Source organism: Scylla paramamosain, chromosome 17, assembly GCF_035594125.1.
Source record: "Scylla paramamosain isolate STU-SP2022 chromosome 17, ASM3559412v1, whole genome shotgun sequence".
NCBI lineage: Eukaryota > Metazoa > Arthropoda > Malacostraca > Decapoda > Portunidae > Scylla > Scylla paramamosain.
Window position 1 is genome coordinate 23942772 of NC_087167.1, and position 20000 is coordinate 23962771.

Below are 20000 nucleotides of genomic sequence, written 5' to 3' on the forward strand. Positions count from 1 at the left end.
GTACATTAGTAGAAATATAGTATACATATTTATTCTCGGTCACTTGCGTGCCTGACTAAATAATAATAATAATAATAACAAATAACTAACTCGAAAATAAATACACTACTTGCTTATTATTGATATACCAGTATAGTCTACACAACTCTCTAGATGTTTGAACGTGTGGCTCCGAAGAGGAGCCGGATTGATGGTGATATTGGCTGAAGGGGAGGGAGGCCCTTTATTTACTTCTTCTCAGTCTTCTTGGGAAGGAGCACGGCCTGAATGTTGGGCAGCACGCCACCCTGTGCAATGGTGACTCCGGAGAGGAGCTTGTTAAGTTCCTCGTCGTTGCGGATGGCCAGCTGCAGGTGACGTGGGATGATGCGAGTCTTCTTGTTGTCACGGGCGGCATTGCCGGCAAGCTCAAGGACTTCAGCAGCCAGGTACTCCATAACTGCCGCAAGGTACACGGGGGCACCAGCACCCACGCGCTCGGCGTAGTTGCCTTTCCTTAGAAGGCGATGAATCCTGCCGACCGGGAACTGGAGTCCAGCACGACTGGAACGGGACTTTGACTTTCCCTTCACCTTTCCTCCCTTGCCGCGTCCAGACATGATAATGGATGTTGTGGTAGTAGTAGTAGTAGTAGTAGTTGTTGTTGTTGGTGATAAATGAGGAGCGCGAGTACTCTAACCTTGTCGGTAGCTCTGCGAGCAAGTAGTGAATTTTGGGAAAAACGGCTATATATACGCGAGATCAGATCGGCCCAGAGCGCGTCTGGACCAATCAGGACGCTCGCTGAGGTGGCGACTCCTGATCCTGAGTAGGCACGCTAATATATATACCACTTTTCAACTGAGAAAACGCACACTCGCCCTGCTTCTGGCGCCGGGGTTAATGTACTTTATGCTGATGATGTTTCTCAGGTTGTGTTCCATCCAGGCCGCTCCAGTATGATGCTGAACGCCCGTACCAGCAGAGAGATCGCCCGCATCAACTCCTTTGAGGAGGAGTGGAGGATCAAGACCAACATGGCCAAGTTCACCGTTGTACCCATTGCCACCAAAACCCCCGCCCCACTGCTGGTGGACGGGGATGACGTCGGCTTCAGGCCCAGGGGCTCTCTCTTGGGCCTGGCCGTCAGCTCAAAGGGGTACACCGCGCACGTGTCCCAGCGCGTGACGCGAGCGAAGGAAGCCCTCGCAAGGCTGTACCGGTTCCGGGACTTGGCCACTGGTCTGAAGCTCCACCTTATCAAAGCCTTAATCTTACCTATCCTTACATATCCCCCTGTTCCCTTGCACGCTCTCTCCACAACAGCCATTAGCAGATTGCAGAGGGTCCAGAACAGCGCTCTACGGTTCGCTCTCGGCACCAGATGGGATGATTTCACCAGCTCGGCCGAGCTTCACGAGGCCGCGTCCCTCCCAGCCCTCAACGTCCGCCTCCACGAGATGGCAGCCAAGGTGTGGCAGCGGATGGACGACGAGGGGTGGGACCAGTACCGGGTGCTACAACTTCTGCACGAGGAAGCCCCTCGCCGTCAGCACGCCTGGTTTCCCAGGAGCCTCCTCAGGCTCGAAAACCCGCCACCAGAGCCCCGATACAGGTGAATGTGTGCTCTCCTTTCCGTTTTGTGAATCTCCTTATGCACTATTGCTTATTGCCTTCATTCCCTATCTCCATCTCCTCCCAACCTTCAGCTCCTCTGTTCCTTTCCTGTGTCCCCTCCCCTACCATCGTCCCTGCTTTCCTGTACACCCGCCTCCTACCCCCCTCCCATATTCCCATCTGCCCTGATCCTTCTGAACTCCCTTTCTCTATCCGTACCATTGATACTCTCAGTGTCCCTTCCCCACAGCACGTTCATCTGCCGCCACTATGTCTACCCCTCTCCTCCTGCTGCTGCCGATGACTGATGAGAGAGCGAGCGCCTCTCCCTTCCACTGCTGATAGTAGTTCCCACCGAGTGACGAAGCAGCGACTCAACCGAGCCAAGCCACTTCCGGGATCTGCCAGGCCTGATGTCACCCCACCGGGTGACACCGACGGCAGACCAGTGGCGGTTCCTTCTGTGTGCCCTCCCCCCTCCCCACTGCGCCCTGAGTTGTTGGGATAACTGCCTTCATCCCAGCAAGGGGTACTCGTCCTCCGGGGTAAGCGTGCGAAGCTCCCGGCAGCGGGGCTGAGCCAGGGCCCACACACTTGAGGGGACGACGGGACACCACCTATCAAGACGAGACTCGCCGCAAGATCTTCTAGATTTTGTGCGATATGTCACTCTCCACCATATGTGACAACATAAATACTACGGTTTCCACCCTTAACTAATTGTACTGCCTATGGATAACCTTTCTTATGTGTATATGTATGTGTGTGTATGTGTGTATGTATATGTGTATATATGTATGTATATGTATATATATGCATATGTGTATATGTATATATGTATGTATTTGTACCTATATTGTAACCCTCCTCACTCTCCTCTATTTCACAGCAGTATGGGTGGTTTTCCTCCGGGAACTCCGGTTTCCACCCGTTCACCTCTCATGTACTGCCCTGTGACAATCACCATCTTAACAGCTGCAGGCCGGTCCGCCCGGCATCTTTTAATCTTCTACTGTATTTCTATTTTTCCTCTCTTTCTCTTACCGTGTGCCAGGCAGGCGCACCTCCCCCCACTCTTTTTGTAACCCATCTTTTCTAAATAAATCTTTGAAATCTTTGAAATCTCGTTCTCACAGCAGTACGGCGACACTATGCCTCCCAAAGCATCAGGAAAGGCTGCCAAGAAAGCTGGCAAGGCACAGAAGGCCATTGCCAAGGGCGACAAGAAGAAGAAGCGCAGGAGGAAGGAGAGCTACTCCATCTACATCTACAAGGTGCTCAAGCAAGTCCACCCAGACACTGGCGTGTCCTCCAAGGCCATGTCAATCATGAACTCGTTCGTGAATGACATTTTCGAGCGCATCGCTGCCGAGGCATCCCGCCTGGCACACTATAACAAGCGCTCCACCATCACCAGCCGGGAAATCCAGACCGCTGTCCGTCTTCTTCTGCCTGGTGAACTGGCAAAACACGCTGTTTCTGAAGGCACCAAGGCTGTTACCAAGTATACCTCCTCAAAGTAAACAGGCGGCCAGTATACTGCTGCCAGTATAAAATAATACCCGGCTCCATTGGAGCCACACTTGAAAAGGAAAAAAGATACGATATAGACAAATGCATTATTATTATAATTATTGTTATTATTATTAATATTATTATTATTATTATTTTTATTATTATTATTATTATTATTATTATTATTATTATTATTATTATTATCATTATTAATAATATTAATATTGTTGTTTTTATTATGATTATTATTATAATAATTATTGTATCATTATTATTATTATTATTATTATTATTATTATTATTATTATTATTATTATTATTATGCTTATTATTATCGTGATTATTATTCTGTGGAGATAAAGAAAAGATAAAAAAAAAATAGAGATAAAGAAAGATAAAAATTCTCCCAAGTGAAAGAGATATGGCCATGGAAGAGGGAATAATAATAATAATATAAAAAAAAAAAAAGGGGGGAAGGATATTGAGTTGAAAGTCGATACCTGATACTGAAAGATGGAAAATAAATATTTTCTTCCACAAAACCAAACAGATTGTCTATGAAAATTCTTTAATGAAAGAGATGTTTGGCCCTAAAAAGGGCCTAGATATTGCTGTTATGAAGATCATTCGTGGATGACTTCTTAGGCACGCTCGCCACGGATGCGACGAGCCAGTTGGATGTCCTTTGGCATGATAGTCACGCGCTTGGCATGGATGGCGCACAGGTTGGTATCCTCAAACAGACCCACGAGGTAAGCCTCGGAAGCTTCCTGGAGAGCCATGACAGCAGAGGACTGGAAGCGGAGGTCAGTCTTGAAATCCTGAGCAATTTCACGCACCAGGCGCTGGAAAGGCAGTTTCCTGATAAGCAGCTCAGTGCTCTTCTGATAACGGCGGATCTCACGGAGAGCAACGGTTCCAGGCCTGTAACGGTGGGGTTTCTTGACACCTCCAGTGGCTGGAGCAGACTTGCGAGCTGCCTTTGTAGCAAGCTGCTTGCGGGGCGCCTTGCCACCAGTGGACTTGCGAGCCGTTTGCTTGGTACGTGCCATAGTTGTGGTAACAACAACTCACAACGAACACTCAGCTGAGTCTGCCCGCGCTTAACATAACATAACAAAGAGAGAAAAGATGGGGAGGGGGAAGTGGGGATAGTGGGAAGAATAGGGGGGTGATAAGAAGGGAATTGTAGTAGGAGAAATAGTCACTGGGGCTTAACCCAGGCGCAATTTCAATGAGGAAGGACATCTTTTTTTTTTTTTTTTTTTTTTTTTTTTTTTTTTTTTTTTTTTTTTTTTTTTTTTTTTTACGTGTTATATTCATGCTAAGATGGCAAGGGGGACAAGGTCTTTATCGGGGAAAGCAGGAGAGTCCGCCACCAACCGAGCAGGCCAAGCCCAACACAGCCACAGCCACGAACGCCGCCCACGCACCCAAAACCCCGGGCCAAACCACGCACAAGTTAGGGGCCAGACTATCCAGAGCCTGCACCATCAGGATGTGAAAGAGGAGTGAAGGACAGTCAGAGTAGAAAGGGTTTTTTTTTTTTTTGCTTTTTATTGGTTCAAAGAAGGACAGAGGAAGAAGTACATCCGTATAGCGGAGGGACCTACAGTTTTACGTGGGTTCCGAACCACGGATAGTAGTAGAGTGATTTGGTGATGGCAGGGATATTTAATGTATGATGTAATGTGGTGGGTGAAAAAGCGGTGTCGGTCCTTTCTGCTCTTGTCCTGTGACTCTTCCTGCAAAAAGGCCAACCTGCTAAAGAAAAGAGAAGTATAAAAAATGTTGTGGTGTTATGTGCATGGGGAGGGTGAGGATGGTTTGTGATAATGATTGACATGATGGTAGGATGTGCAATGACAGAGGCTCGAAAAGGCTCCCTCACCGCAACGAGGGGTCAAATCTAATACCATCTGCTTGCACGCGGTAAGTCGCTGGTGGCGGGGGGTGAATGGGGATTCCTGCATGGATGCTTCCAGGGCCCCGCCCCACCATCTCTTGACTACCTTCCTGCCCAGCCCTTGCCGCACCCAACTACCTCTGTGTGGGGGGTGAAGTGGCTTCCACTGAATGGTGTGGTTACCGTCCCCATCATCAGTACTGGCCGCTCCTTAACTACCTCGGGGGGTACCGCTACCGGAACGTCATGCCGACGTCCGGGGGCCCCATTGCCGTGACGTCAGTGGGAGGAGTGCGGTTCGTGCTATCCCCGTCTCTCTGGAAGTGGTCCGGTGCCCCCTTGAAACCTAGGCTGCGAGGCAAGAAAATAATGTATAAAAAACAAAAATATGAATACAAAGCCATAAGACAAAAAATATGAAAAAACCACTAGGTGTTGCCACACGACCCCACTCCCTCGGTCAGAGGCATGGTTTGTTAATGGCGGTGATTTTTTGTCGCGTCCCTTTCCCAAGAGCGGTCCGGTGCCACCTTAAAACCTAGGCTGCGAGACAGAAAAATAATGCACAAAAACAAAAATATGAATACAAAACCATAAGACAAAAAATATGAAAAAACCACTAGGTGTTGGCACGCGGGACCGCCCACGTGAACGAGAGAACGACGATGATGCCACTCAGACACCATGAGTGGTACAGAGAAAGGAGATAGTGAAGGGAAGAAAGGAGGAGTCCATTATTAGAAAACAGGTTCAGGAGGCACAGTGGGAGGATCAAGGAGATTGCAGTGCGGCAGGTGACGGAAAGGTGGGGGGAGGTTGGTAATGAAATTGTATGTGATTGTGTGTCTGTCGGAGAAGGAGCTTAGTTGTTTTTCGATTCTATTGTGGAGTGTTATGTTAAGGGGGGGGATGTTGGACTCCTGGTGAATGGAGAGAGAGGTTTGGAAGTCGAACCATTTCGTCCCAAGAGCGAAACGAATTGCTCGGTTTTGAACTTTTTGAAGTTTAGAGAGGTTGGAGGGAGCAGAGAGAGAGAGGGCAAGAGGGCAGTAGGTTAAGAGAGGGAGAATGAAAGCTTTGTAGAGGTGAAGTTTTGTTTTTGTGCTGCTGTCGCGAAATCTTTCCAGGTTGCTCAGGGCCTTGGCGGCTATGGTTGCTTTTTGTTTTATATGTATATTGAAGTTGAGGTGCTTATCTATGGTGAGGCCAAGCACTTTGTTGTTGTTACTGATGGGGATTGGGGTGGGGATTGGAGTAATTCTGTTTAGTGAGATTTGGCGGGGCTGACTTCTTTTAATGTTGAAATAAGTGACTTTTGATTTTTCGGGATGGGAGAGAATTCGCCATTTCATCTCCCACAGGCTAGTCGCCATCAGTTCCCATTGAATTTTGTCGGTTAGGAGATCTAACGACCTGGCACGGGCCAATTGCGTTACATCGTCCGCGTATTGAATAGTTAGTGAGTCATTGTGGGCTGGGAGGGGTAGGTCAGCTGTGTACATGTTAAAAAGGGTGGGGGAGAGTACGGAGCCTTGTGGGACTCCAGCCTGAGGGGTGAAAAATGGCGAAAAGTTGCCCTGGTGGCGGATTCTTGTCTGTCTCTCATCCAGAAAACTACACAAGATGCGTTGTGTTAGAAAAGGGAGATTGAAGTTATTACAAATTTTGTATTTCAAACCGGTGTGCCAAACGGTGTCAAAAGCTTTCTTGACATCTTTTGTCACGAGTGCTGTCTTGTAATATGGCTTGTTGAAATTTAGGTAGGCTACTATGCTGTTAAGGGCGTCCTCAGTTGAGGCGTTCCTCCGGAAACCGAACTGCTGTGGTGCCAGCAATCCGTTACATTCGAGGAACGCTCTCAATCTTAAGTTGATTAGACGTTCAAAAGTTTTTCCAAGAATTTCAAGGAGGCTTATGGGGCGATAGTTTTCTGGTAAGTGAGAGTTTTTTCCGGGCTTGGCAATAAGGGTGATGTTTGAAATTTTGAAAGCCTTTGGGAAGTATCCAGAGGCGAGGCAAGCATTGAAAATTTTTGTCAGGCTGGATATGATTTCTGGAGGAAGGCTCCGCACCATCGGCCATGTGACTCCTGAGGGGCCGGGGGCTCGCCGCGGAGTATGTCTGAGCAACCTGGTGACATCCTCCTCCTCAATGGGTGTGGTGAGAGGGTGTTGGGGATCTAGGTGTGTTAAGTGTATAATGTTATGTGGTAGCGTGTTTGCTATGTTTCGGCGCACAAGATCGGTGATGTGGTGTATGTGGGCAATACTGGGCTCATGGGGAGGGAAAGGGTGTGGTTGGAAGGTGTTGCACCAGTGTGTCTGGAAGGTGTTGGTGAGCTGGTCTGGGTTGGTGACTCGATCACCGTTCACTAGGAGGTACTCGAATCTTTCCCGGTGGCATCCCTTCAGCTTGTGCACCATGTGCCAGAACTGAGTAGGATTTTTGCAGCGAGCTCCGTCCATAAGGGAGACTAGGTTCCTCCAGTGAGCGCTGTGGTCATCCTGTAGGCTATTTAGTATGTGTGTGCGAAGGGTGCAGAGGTCTCTGTAGATGGGTATGTGGTTGTGCATGTTTTGTAAAAAGCGTGTTCTGTAGCACACTAGTAGTCGTTGTGTTTTTATGGAGGGTCTGAAGTCTATGTGAATTTTGTGTTGTTTCTTTGGTGTGTGTCTGTTGGCTGATGTCAGGATGTCACTATGTAGTGTCTCTAGGGCACTGTCTATTATTGTATAGGGTTGGCCTTCGAGCTGTGGTGGTTGGTGTAGGTCTGAAAGAGTTTTCCTGAATCCCTCCCAGTCGGCGGAGCGGTAGTCGGGGACAGGTGGGGATGGGATAGATATGGGGTTTGAGGATATTTTTAGAATTAGGGGGACGTGGTCTGAACCACAGATGGGTCCGTAGGAGATGTGGTGATGGAAAGGTAGGGATTGCCGGTTGGAGAGGATGAGATCCGGCCTGCCATTCCCATTGTGGGTATAGCAGGTAGGAAAGTCAGGGCCAAGGAAACGGAGGCGTTTCAGTTGTGTAAGTTGTAGAAGTTGGTGTCCATGTTGGTTGTTCTTGGTGTGTCTAAATGCTGTGTGACTGGCATTGAGGTCTGCCAGTATATAGGCTGGTATGTTTGTGTGATTGAAGAGATTGTTGAGACTGGTGAGAGGGAGCCCTGTATCCGGTCTGCTGTATGTGGTGGCAATAAGAAATATCCCGTGTTGTGTTTCGATCCTGGTGGCCAGGAAGTGTGCTGAAGGCCAGTCGGTTATGTGGATGTGTTTGATGGTGCATTTGACCATGACAGCTACGCCATCATGACGTGTACCTGTAGTGTAACGTGTGTTATATCCATATAGCTTAATTGGTTTTGTTGGTGAACCTGTGTGGTTCAGGAGGACGATGTCTGGGTCGGTTGATCGAATAGCTTCTGAAATAAGGTGCCGGTTATTCCAGTAGCCGCGACAATTTAGTTGCATGATCGTAATCATGTTTTCTTAACTCTCGATGTGGTTCGTGTGGGTCTAGGGGAGGTGGGTTGTGTACCCGGAATGTGTCTTTTATGTGCGGTGTTACTGGCTTGTGTTGGTGTGTTTTCGTTCGTTTTTGTGGTGGAGGTAGTGGTAGGAGTGGGGCTGTGGGGTTGCGTTTTCCCAGAAACTGTGTCCTCACCGGTAGCTAGGTTCCCGGTTGGAAGGAGGCTGGATTGTTCGGTGGAGGAGGAGTTTGGTTCCTGATTAGGGACTGTAGGAGCTTCTGTTTGTTCAGCAAGGTGGTGTTGTTGGTTTGTTTGTGTAGGGGCTTCTGTTTGTTCCACAAGCTTTTGTTGGTAGTGTTGTTGATTTGTTTGTGTGAAATTTGGTGGGAGTTTTATTGTTGGACAACCATTGTACTCCAGCAGTGAGTTCATGGTTTCTGCTTGTTTTCTCAGGTCACCGAAGGAGGTTTGTATGGAATATTTGATTATAATTTCGGCTAGTAGCAGTTTTTCCATGTTTGTGTTAGAAATTGTGTTCATGTGTGTTGGGGTGGCAGGTGTGGCTGCTTGAGCGTAGGAGTTGTTTGGCTGTGAAGAGGTTGTTGGTGTTGCTGTTATGGAGTTTTGTTGTTGCTGCTGGGTGCGTTTAACTGGGCATTTGAACGAGACAGCAACGTGTTCGCCGTCACAGTTAGCGCATTTTAATGTGGTTGATTGGCAGTTTCTATAATCGTGGCCCTTAGCTGCACACTTAGAGCACACTTGTTCTTTCTCCTTACATTGGTTTGTTCTATGACTGAATTTATAACACTTATAACATTGATTTACCGGACGGTATTCCTCAATGCTGACGTTGTAAGAGGGTATTATTTGGGAAAAGAGTTTGATTCCTTTCTTCTGCGCCTGTTCTGCCTGCTGTCTCGATCGTAGCTTTAGTTTGATCATGTGTACTTTTTGTATGAGTTTTATGTCGTCGATCTGGATTCCGTTTTTTTCTTCGATCTCCTCTCGGAGATCCTCGCTGGTTTTTTTCAGTATATAATCGTCGACTCGACGGGCAAGGATTGTTCGAGCGGCGATTTGCTCCGGAGACTCTACGAGCTCGAAGCCTAGAAGTTTTAAATTTTCGGTTGCCTGTTCTGTGGTGTGTTTTTCACGGTCCGCCTCGCTAGCTAAGCCAACGATGATATACGGGCCAGATCGGAAACATTTTGTATGGGGTACCTGTGTTCTGGTAAAGAACGAATTGCTGATGTCGGCAGGAATGCTTGCAGTCTTTATCCGGTACCTTATAGTCCGATCAGGGGGGCGTGGAGCGGCCATCTTATCATAGGGCCGGGCCCTATGATACTGCAGCCTTGTGGAAGAATCTGTGGTGAAAAAGTGTTTTTAAAAGTAAGTGGCGCTACAGCCTTGTGGCGCTACAGCCTTTTGGGTGCTACAACCACGAGTGGCCTATAAACAACCTGTTGTTGTTTCCTATCGCCCTAGAACCTATATCCCGAGGGGGATCCTAGCTGGAGGGAAGAAACCCTGAATATCTAGCCCTGAGGTAGGGCTTGTACGCTACCGAGGTGTCTCTGGGCTGCTCTAGCCAACACTAGAGGCCCCGGTGGCTAAAGAGCGCGGAGCGGGCTTGCCTAAGGCCCGATCCTGACTCTGTCGCCGGTACGAAGAAAAGAAAGGTGGAGTAGGAGGAACAGTTGGCAAAAGTCACTTATACCAATGAGTTACTGCGATCTTCCAGCGATATCCCTTAGGTGAAGCTCTCTCCACAGGGAACGTAGGGAAGACCGCGGCTCCTCGAAGTGACTGCCGGGTTGTCTATCGGTATTCTTTTTTGTTAGTAGGCCAAAGCCTTTTTCTTTGTAGAGTCGTTGGGAGCGAAGATGCTCCTTTTTCGGCAGCTCGTGGGCGAGTGTGTGCGCCTTGCCACCTGCAGGTCTTTTAAAAGACGCAGGAGTGAGAGCGGGAGCGGTGCTGGGTGACTATTGGTTCTTTCCGGACCCGGTAGGCGGAGCTTGTGACTCGGCGGCTCGGTGTAGGGCGGACCTTCTTCCTTCGGAGCTGGCTGCTGGTTGGCTGGCTGCGGCTGGGAGGTAGGAGCTGGGAGAACCTTCTGCTACCAGGGCTTGAGGAAGTGTGCCTCAAAATAATAACATAACATAACATAACAAAGAGAGAAAAGATGGGGAGGGAGAAGTGGGGATAGTGGGAAGAATAGGGGGGTGATAAGAAGGGAATTGTAGTAGGAGAAATAGTCACTGGGGCTTGACCCAGGCGCAATTTGAATTAGGAGGGACATCTTTTTTTTATGTTTTTTATTTATTTATTTTTTTTTTTTAACGTGTTATATTCATTCTAAGATGGCCAGGAAGACAAGGGCTTTATCGGGGAAAGCAGGAGAGTCCTCCACCAACCGAGCAAGCTAATATATTTAATTGTTAATTGTATCTTTTTTTCTTTCTTTTTTTCATTTATTCTTTTATTAATTTTTCTTTTCATTGCTTAATTATGCATTATGCCGACACTGCAGGTTACAATTGCAGATATTGCAAGTATTTTTGACACAATACAAGTACATCCAGCTAAACTATTGCTACAGTATAGAGAGAGTATTTCGATTACATACCTTATTCTTCATCTTCTTTTCTTCTTTTTTTTTTTTAATAAATATAATAATAAATAAATAAGTAAATAGGTATTGTCAAATGAAATCGTCGAGATTACGCAGGGGTTTCGGGCAATACTTGGATGGGTGACTACACAAGCCTCATCTGTCTGAAAAAAAATAAATAAATAAAAAAAATAAGAATAAGAATAGGGAGAATGAACGAAAATTTTAAGTAATAAAGATAACAGTAAGAATTATTATAACAAGAATAAGAAAAATTACAATAAAGGAATATAAAAAAAAAGAAAGAAAGCATCCCATGTCTTTCTTCCTAATTGTCATAGAAGGGTGAATTCTTTTGTATATTTTCCAACATTTCCAATACAACGATATGAATGGGGGAAGAAAGAATAAGAATAATAGAAAGAAGGCCTCCCAACACCTAGTTCTCCGGTCTTGGCCAATTAGCTAACGGCGGGATCAGCGCAGTTAAGCAGGGGGTCCGGGAAGAACTTGGATGGGTGACCACAAAAGCCTCATCTCTCTGAGAATAGAAAAAAATAGCAATAAGAATGAGGAGAATGAACGAAAAACGAAAATAATAAAATAACAATAACAACTATAATAAAAAAAAGAAGATTAAGAATAAAAAGAACAAAAATAAGGGAAAAAAGTAATAATATATCTCTCTTGCTAATTGTCGTAGAATTATGAATGAAGGGTTAATTTTAGTGCATATTTTCCAACATTTTCAGCACAACAATGCAACAACAATACAGGAAAGAATAAGAATAAGAGAAATAAGCCCTCCCAACACCTTGTTCTCCGCTCTTGACCAATCAGCTGACGGCGGGATCAGCAAGGTTAAGCAGGGGGTCCGGGCAGAACTTGGATGGGTGACCGCACAAGCCTCATCTCTCTAAAAGTAGGATAAATAAGAATAAGATAAGGAAGAATAATAAAAAAAAATGAAAATAATAAAGATAACAATATTAATTATGACAAGAATAAGAAAAAAATAGAATAAAAAGAATGAAAAAAATAAGAATATCACAACTTTCTTGCTAATTGTCTTAGAATTTTAAATGACATGTCAGTTCTGCTGTATATTTTCCAAGATTTGTTATGAATGAGGGAAGAAAGAATAAGAATAAGAATAAGAATAAGAACAAAATGAATTAGACTAACAATAATGATCACATCTTTCATGCGGTGACTGCGTGGGCGATGAGCCTCACTGGACGTTTCTGACCAATCACAAGGCAGGGTTGGAGTCGTCGGGCCCACCCGATTCATATATAAAGGGATTTTGTGGGAAGCGCGGGCAGACTCAGCTGAGTGTTCGTTGTGAGTTGTTGTTACCACAACTATGGCACGTACCAAGCAAACGGCTCGCAAGTCCACTGGTGGCAAGGCGCCCCGCAAGCAGCTTGCTACAAAGGCAGCTCGCAAGTCTGCTCCAGCCACTGGAGGTGTCAAGAAACCCCACCGTTACAGGCCTGGAACCGTTGCTCTCCGTGAGATCCGCCGTTATCAGAAGAGCACTGAGCTGCTTATCAGGAAACTGCCTTTCCAGCGCCTGGTGCGTGAAATTGCTCAGGATTTCAAGACTGACCTCCGCTTCCAGTCCTCTGCTGTCATGGCTCTCCAGGAAGCTTCCGAGGCTTACCTCGTGGGTCTGTTTGAGGATACCAACCTGTGCGCCATCCATGCCAAGCGCGTGACTATCATGCCAAAGGACATCCAACTGGCTCGTCGCATCCGTGGCGAGCGTGCCTAAGAAGTCATCCACGAATGATCTTCATAACAGCAATATCTAGGCCCTTTTTAGGGCCAAACATCTCTTTCATTAAAGAATTTTCATAGACAATCTGTTTGGTTTTGTGGAAGAAAATATCTATTTTCCATCTTTCAGTATCAGGTATCGACTTTCAACTCAATATCCTTCCCCCCTTTTTTTTTTTTTATATTATTATTATTATTCCCTCTTCCATGGCCATATCTCTTTCACTTGGGAGAATTTTTATCTTTCTTTATCTCTATTTTTTTTTTATCTTTTCTTTATCTCCACAGAATAATAATCACGATAATAATAAGCATAATAATAATAATAATAATAATAATAATAATAATAATAATGATACAATAATTATTATAATAATAATCATAATAAAAACAACAATATTAATATTATTAATAATGATAATAATAATAATAATAATAATAATAATAATAATAATAATAATAATAAAAATAATAATAATAATAATATTAATAATAATAACAATAATTATAATAATAATGCATTTGTCTATATCGTATCTTTTTTCCTTTTCAAGTGTGGCTCCAATGGAGCCGGGTATTATTTTATACTGGCAGCAGTATACTGGCCGCCTGTTTACTTTGAGGAGGTATACTTGGTAACAGCCTTGGTGCCTTCAGAAACAGCGTGTTTTGCCAGTTCACCAGGCAGAAGAAGACGGACAGCGGTCTGGATTTCCCGGCTGGTGATGGTGGAGCGCTTGTTATAGTGTGCCAGGCGGGATGCCTCGGCAGCGATGCGCTCGAAAATGTCATTCACGAACGAGTTCATGATTGACATGGCCTTGGAGGACACGCCAGTGTCTGGGTGGACTTGCTTGAGCACCTTGTAGATGTAGATGGAGTAGCTCTCCTTCCTCCTGCGCTTCTTCTTCTTGTCGCCCTTGGCAATGGCCTTCTGTGCCTTGCCAGCTTTCTTGGCAGCCTTTCCTGATGCTTTGGGAGGCATAGTGTCGCCGTACTGCTGTGAGAACGAGTGTGCGTTTTCTCAAAGTTTCAAAGTTTCAAAGTTTATTGAGTAAAGTTGGGGGAGATACAAAATAGGGGGGGGGGGGAAGTACAGAGTAAGAGATACAGAAATAAGTCAAAGTACAAAAGTTGCCGGGCGATCCGACCTGCTATTATTATACATATTAGAAACTATATTTAATATGAAAGTTTACATGTTGTTTGAAGCTTATATGGGGGTATTTATTTCTTTACATATTGTATATATCCTTAAAGTAACATATTTATATTGTGAGATGATGTAGTATGTTTATTTACAATGGGAAATAAATTTCTTAATTTTTACATAATGCATTTTTACATTAATACATAATAGACTTATTTGTAAAGTGGTTCCGGGTTAGGGGTCCGTTCCAGCGCCCACAAGCTTCTGGGAAACCATGAGTGCTGCGACTGTGGCGCTGCTTCATGGAGCTGTCTCAGGGTCCGGTACTGCTCCCAGTCCTCCTCGGCCATGCGCTGCCACATCTGTGCCGCTTGTTGGTGTAGACGTATGTTGACCGGGGGGGTGTCTGAGTCCATATGAAGGGATTCAGAGCTCTTGAAATCATCCCACCGGACGCCAGCCGCAAACCGAAGTGCAGCATTTTGTACTCTCTGGAGGCGGCGGTGGGCAGTCTGGGTGAGGGCATGTAGAGGGACAGGTGGGTACGTTAGGACAGGCAGCACCATGGTCTTGACCAGGTGGAGCTTGACCTTGCTGTCCAGCTCTCGAAAACGTCGGAGGAGGGCCAAGGCAGCCTTGCCCCTCGCCACCCTCTGGGAGATGTGGGCCGAGTACCCTCGCCCTGAGACGTGAAGGCCCAGTAGTTTCCCGCTGGGGCTGAACTCGACGGCTTCCTCATCGACCAGCAGAAGTTCAGGGTTCTGCGTGGCTGGTGCTATGACTGAGAATTTAGCCATGTTTGTTCTTATTCTCCATTCTTCCTCGAACGTGCTGACTCGCGTAATTTCCCGCCCGGTCCTCGCATTTAGCATCAGGCGCGACCTTCCTGGATGGAAGACTACCTGGGAGACGTCGTCCGCATACTGGACGTTTATTCCTGCCTGGGAGGCAGGACAGTCTCCTGTGAATATGGTATATAGCGTCGGGGAGAGGACACTTCCCTGTGGCACCCCTGTCTGCAGCGGGAAGGGCGGTCCGCTGTAGGTGCCGACACGCACTCTGGCACTCCTATCGTCCAAAAAGTCGCAGAGAAGGCGCTCGACAGGGCCCGGGAGCCCCAAGTGCAGCACCTTGAACTTAAGCCCCAAGTGCCACACTTTGTCGAACGCCTTGCTTACATCTCTGAGTACTAGGTTGCACCGATGTCCCAGTGCCTGGTGGAGTGCCAGAGTCTCTGTTGCCACAGCTATGGCGTGCGTCGTGCCTCTTCCCCGACGGAAACCATATTGTGCCGTGTTGTACAGGTGTCCCCCATCCAGGTGGTCACGCAGCCTCCTGCCGATGACCCTCTCGAACATTTTTCCTGGCACCTCCAGGAGGGAGATGGGCCGATAGCTGTCCGGTTGTGTTAGAGCCTTGCCAGGCTTGGCTATCATCTTCATCTCCGCTTCTTTAAGCCCGTCTGGAAAATAACCTGCCGACAGGGCAGAGTTGAAGATGTTCCGGAGTCGAGCAAGAGCAGGAGGCGGGAGGTGGGCGAGAATTGTCCTGTTGATCCCACTGCTGCCAGGGCAGGTGGGCTTGCTTGACCTAATGGCTGCTTTTAGCTCTTCTAGGGAGATGAAACAGGTGAGTGGGGAGTCACCCGCCAGCCTCGTGGGGTCCGCTTCCTGGTGCGGAGTGGTGCGATGTCTGTGGACTGCAAGGTAATCCAGCACCATGTCATTGTCCTCATAATCCTCGTCGTCGTCTTGGAAAACTGTTTCCCATTTCCTAGTAAATAGTCTGGCTTTGTCAACATTACTGTAGTGTCTTTGTCCGTTCCTGTCAAGTAGGTATGAGTCTTGTCCTTTTGTTCGTCCAGATAGGCGTTTTACCTGGGCCCAGAACCTCCTGGGCTCCTTGCACCTTGAAGCCAGACCCTCCAGAGTCCGTCCCCAGTGTCGCCTGGCTTCGTCTCTCCTTAATTCATGGAGCGTAAGTCTAAGTCTAACGTATCTTCTATAGTCGTCGTTCGTCCAGCCATGAAGTTGTGCTCTTTGTCGTAGTGCATTGAATTGTATCCTTGTCATCTGTGTTTGTCTAGTCGGTCTTGGGGCAGGTTCTAGTCTGTACTGTGTTTTTGGTATGTGTCGGTCCGCAGTGTCTTTTACCTTTGTCGTCCAGTCCGCTAGTGCTGTGTCTATCTCCTCGAGACTCGCTCGGGAGATGTCAATTGCGTCTGTCATGTCTAAGCTTTCGTCCTCCTGAAAGGAGTCCCAGTCAACCCTATGAAAGGAGTAAGAAAGGGGGGTCGGAGTGAGAATAGGAGAAGTTGAAATGTCAATAATGATTGGTATGTGATCACTACTAGTTAGCGGGCCAGGGGAGAGAGAATGAGCATAGTGGAAGGTTTGATTGGAGAAGACAATGTCAGGTGAAGTGGAGGAGAGAGGTCCATAGTAGGTCGGAAAATTAGGGCCAATGTGTCTCGCGGTTTGTCGTCTAAAATAGTCCGTGAGATCACGGCCTACCTGATTCGTAGTACCATACCCTAGTGTCTGGTGTCGGGCGTTCAAGTCTCCTGCGAAAAGCATCGGTGTCTGCCTACGTATGAGTCTCATGAAATCGGGGTGGGGGATGTACTGTCGTCTAGGAGGTAAATATGTAGTTGCAATTGTCAAGGTCCCATCGAATGTCTCTATGTCAACAGCTAAGGTGTCAGAAAGAAAGTCATCCTGAATTCTGTGAGTGAGCGAGCATCTGACTGCTATCGCCACTCCATCATTTTGCTCACCACTAGAGTTCATCTGGTGAACTCGAAATCCAGGAATCCTAAGTCTGTTTTCGTCTGGTAGTCCGTGTCCGTTAATTAGTATGACGTCCGGGTCAAACTGTCGGTAAGTGTTACATAAGTCGTACTTACGAGTCGTCCAGTGTAATACATTGTGCTGGATTACCTTGAGTCGCTGCATTATGCTGTCTGGGTCTTCTTCTTCCTTCCTCTCCTCTTCTTGAGTGATGGCTCTGAAGAGGTGAAGGGTCCAGATGGCATGGTATCGAAGACTGCGTCCCGTACTGAAGTGAGGAGGTGATCCACAGGGCGGTCCATTTTCCTGAGGCGATCTATAACAAGGTCGTAGTCACTGGCACTGAGGTTATGACGGATCTTGTAGCGTCCTTCCCTTACCCCTCTTTCCATATGGGGGAAGGTGCGAGTTCGGGGCCACATGTCGGTGTTTTTCTTTACGATGACAACCTCCAGTCCATTAACTTCCTCGTCCGAGTGGTCGTCCTCGCTGTCACTTCCTGCTGGAGATGTGGAGTCCCCGTCTGAGTCTTCCTGTACCTGGAGTGTGTTTTCCGCGCTAATTCTTTCGGCTGTGACTGCCTGTTCTTGTTCGACGACACTTCTCTGGGGAGGAGGGACGGGGGCACTTTTTCCTGCAGTCAGGGCTGTGATAAGGGCTGCCGTGTTCTTGATAGGCGCAAGTTTAACCTCAGGGATCCCATTTTTTGCCAAGCTCTCGGAAAGAGTTTTTTGGAAGGATCCTGGCTCTGCTACATTGGCCAGATGTGCATGTAGGAGGCACATTAAGCCGGTCATGTGTTGGCCAGTTGAGTCAGGGATACCATTAGTGGTTGTAGCCTGTGCATAGGTTGTAGTTGCTCCTTGTATCCTCTTCTGTCTCAGGCTATTTTGTTTTTCCCTGAGGGCTTGCTTCCTCACCATGCATTTCATTGCCGTCGCATGGTGTGCTTCGTTACAGTTGATGCATCTTCGTTCCTGGGTTCTGCATTCCCAGTGCTGATGCCCCTCCTTGGCACAATTGGAGCACATTGAGTACCCCTGGGGTTTGTTACAGAGCCTTGTAACATGATCCTCCACTGCATAACAACGGTTACATGTTATGAGCTCTATGTACTCTTCTTGGTGCACTTGGGATGGGGGGATAGACATGCAGAACATCAACAGTCCCGTTTCAGTAGCTTTCTTGGCCATGTCACTCGTCTTGAAGGTGATCTTCACATTCTTGGTGCGTGGGAACTTGTAAACTTCTTGGACTTTTGCCCAACTCTGTTCCTTTTCGACTTCGTCCAGGATTTCGTTTGCATCATGCTCGTACACAAGATCGTCCAGTCTAGTGCAGACCACCGATCGTTGAGCCCGAAGGGTAGGGGGCATGAGTGCGCTGAAGCCATCCTCGGTGAGTTTCTCATGTTTCCCAGAACTGAAGATTAAGTCAGCATCTTGCATTGATCCTGTGATCACAATTATGGCATCACGTGCTGGGATCAGACGGGTAATCTTCACCTCTGGGGCCAGAATATGCAGGAGCCTTCGCCGAGTGGCGAGGTCATTGGCCCGGGCATGCTTTATTCGCACCCGAGTCATTGCTGCTAAGTAGTGCCTTATCCAGGGCCAAGCATTTCTCCGCGCGGTGAAGGGGGTGGCACTGAGGGTCACTGAGGGTCACAGGACAGGGAACACTAGGGCAGAAACACTGGGACGAGGGGGGTGGGGGGTGGGGGGGTTGGGGTGGGGGTGGGGGTGGGAGGGTAGGGGGGGTGGGGGTGGGAGGGTGGGGGGTTTGGGGTGGGGAAGGGGAGGGTAAGAGGGAACACTGGGACAGGGAGTTCAATCCTGGTCACTGTGGAGGGGCGGGAAAGACATCGCGGCACTATGGAACACGTCACTGAGACACTGTGGGGTTGTGGGGGATAGGGGTAGTATTCCTGGGCACTGGGGGATTAATCCTGGGCACTGTAGAAGGGTGGGTAGCACATCACGGCACTCGGGAGAACGTCACTGTGGGGTGAAGGAGATTATTCCTGGGCACTAGGAAGGGGGGGGGGGAGAGGAGAGTACATCCTGGGCACTGTGGTGGGAAGGGGGGGAAGGGGTTATCGCCTGGCACTGTAGTGGTTGAGAACACTTCTGGAGACTTCTCACTGCTGCGTTGAGTTGTTTGTGGAGGCCTGGTCTTCGCTTGGTGAGTGTGTAGACTGTTGCTGGCACTGGCACTTGTAGCTCAACCTTGTGGCACGCTGGCACTGAAGTGGCACTGGAGTGGAGAGGGCAATTGCCTGGCACTGTGTGGTGGCAGAAGTGGATGATGGGGGCCTGGGTGCCGAGGGAGCACCGGTGGAAGCGATGCGATAAAGGCCAAGGAAGTTTCCTTCTTTTTCGGGTGTCTCCTGTGCCAGGTAAGTATGATTTTGGCCAGTGCAGGGTAGTGCAGTGCAGTGCGGCGCGGTGCGCGCAGCAACCCCTGCTGATGATTCCCTATTGAAGCTGCCCTGTTTTCTCCTGTCGTAGACGCCCTTGGAGGGGCCAGAGTCGCCCGGAGACGATTCGTCTTGCCCTTAGATGTCCTGCTGGAGAGGGAGGCGCTCTTGGCGACCTATTTAGACTCTTCAAGGCTTCTTCTAGGGTTTCTTCGGTGTCTTCTGCCTCTTCAGCGGCGTCTTCTTGGAGATGGGAAGGAGCACGTCCTTACTACTCGTCAGTCCTTACTGCCCTTGTCGTGCGTTTTCTCAGTTGAAAAGTGGTATATATATTAGCGTGCCTACTCAGGATCAGGAGTCGCCACCTCAGCGAGCGTCCTGATTGGTCCAGACGCGCTCTGGGCCGATCTGATCTCGCGTATATATAGCCGTTTTTCCCAAAATTCACTACTTGCTCGCAGAGCTACCGACGAGGTTAGAGTACTCGCGCTCCTCATTTATCACCAACAACAACAACTACTACTACTACTACTACTACCACAACATCCATTATCATGTCTGGACGCGGCAAGGGAGGAAAGGTGAAGGGAAAGTCAAAGTCCCGTTCCAGTCGTGCTGGACTCCAGTTCCCGGTCGGCAGGATTCATCGCCTTCTAAGGAAAGGCAACTACGCCGAGCGCGTGGGTGCTGGTGCCCCCGTGTACCTTGCGGCAGTTATGGAGTACCTGGCTGCTGAAGTCCTTGAGCTTGCCGGCAA

General features: G+C 47.9%; 1 protein-coding gene across 1 annotated transcript in view; it reads right to left on the reverse strand.

Moving 5' to 3' along the window:
* Positions 1-18505: 18505 nt before the first annotated feature.
* Positions 18506-20000, reverse strand: part of LOC135108637 (uncharacterized) — a 12391-nt gene continuing 10896 nt past the window's right edge. Inside the window, exons 2-3 of the mRNA XM_064019799.1 lie at positions 18969-19213; positions 18506-18758 (exon numbers count right to left, since the gene is read on the reverse strand). Of these exons, the coding sequence (XP_063875869.1) occupies positions 18506-18758; positions 18969-19213 (498 nt within the window). The remainder of the gene's footprint in view (positions 18759-18968; positions 19214-20000) is intronic.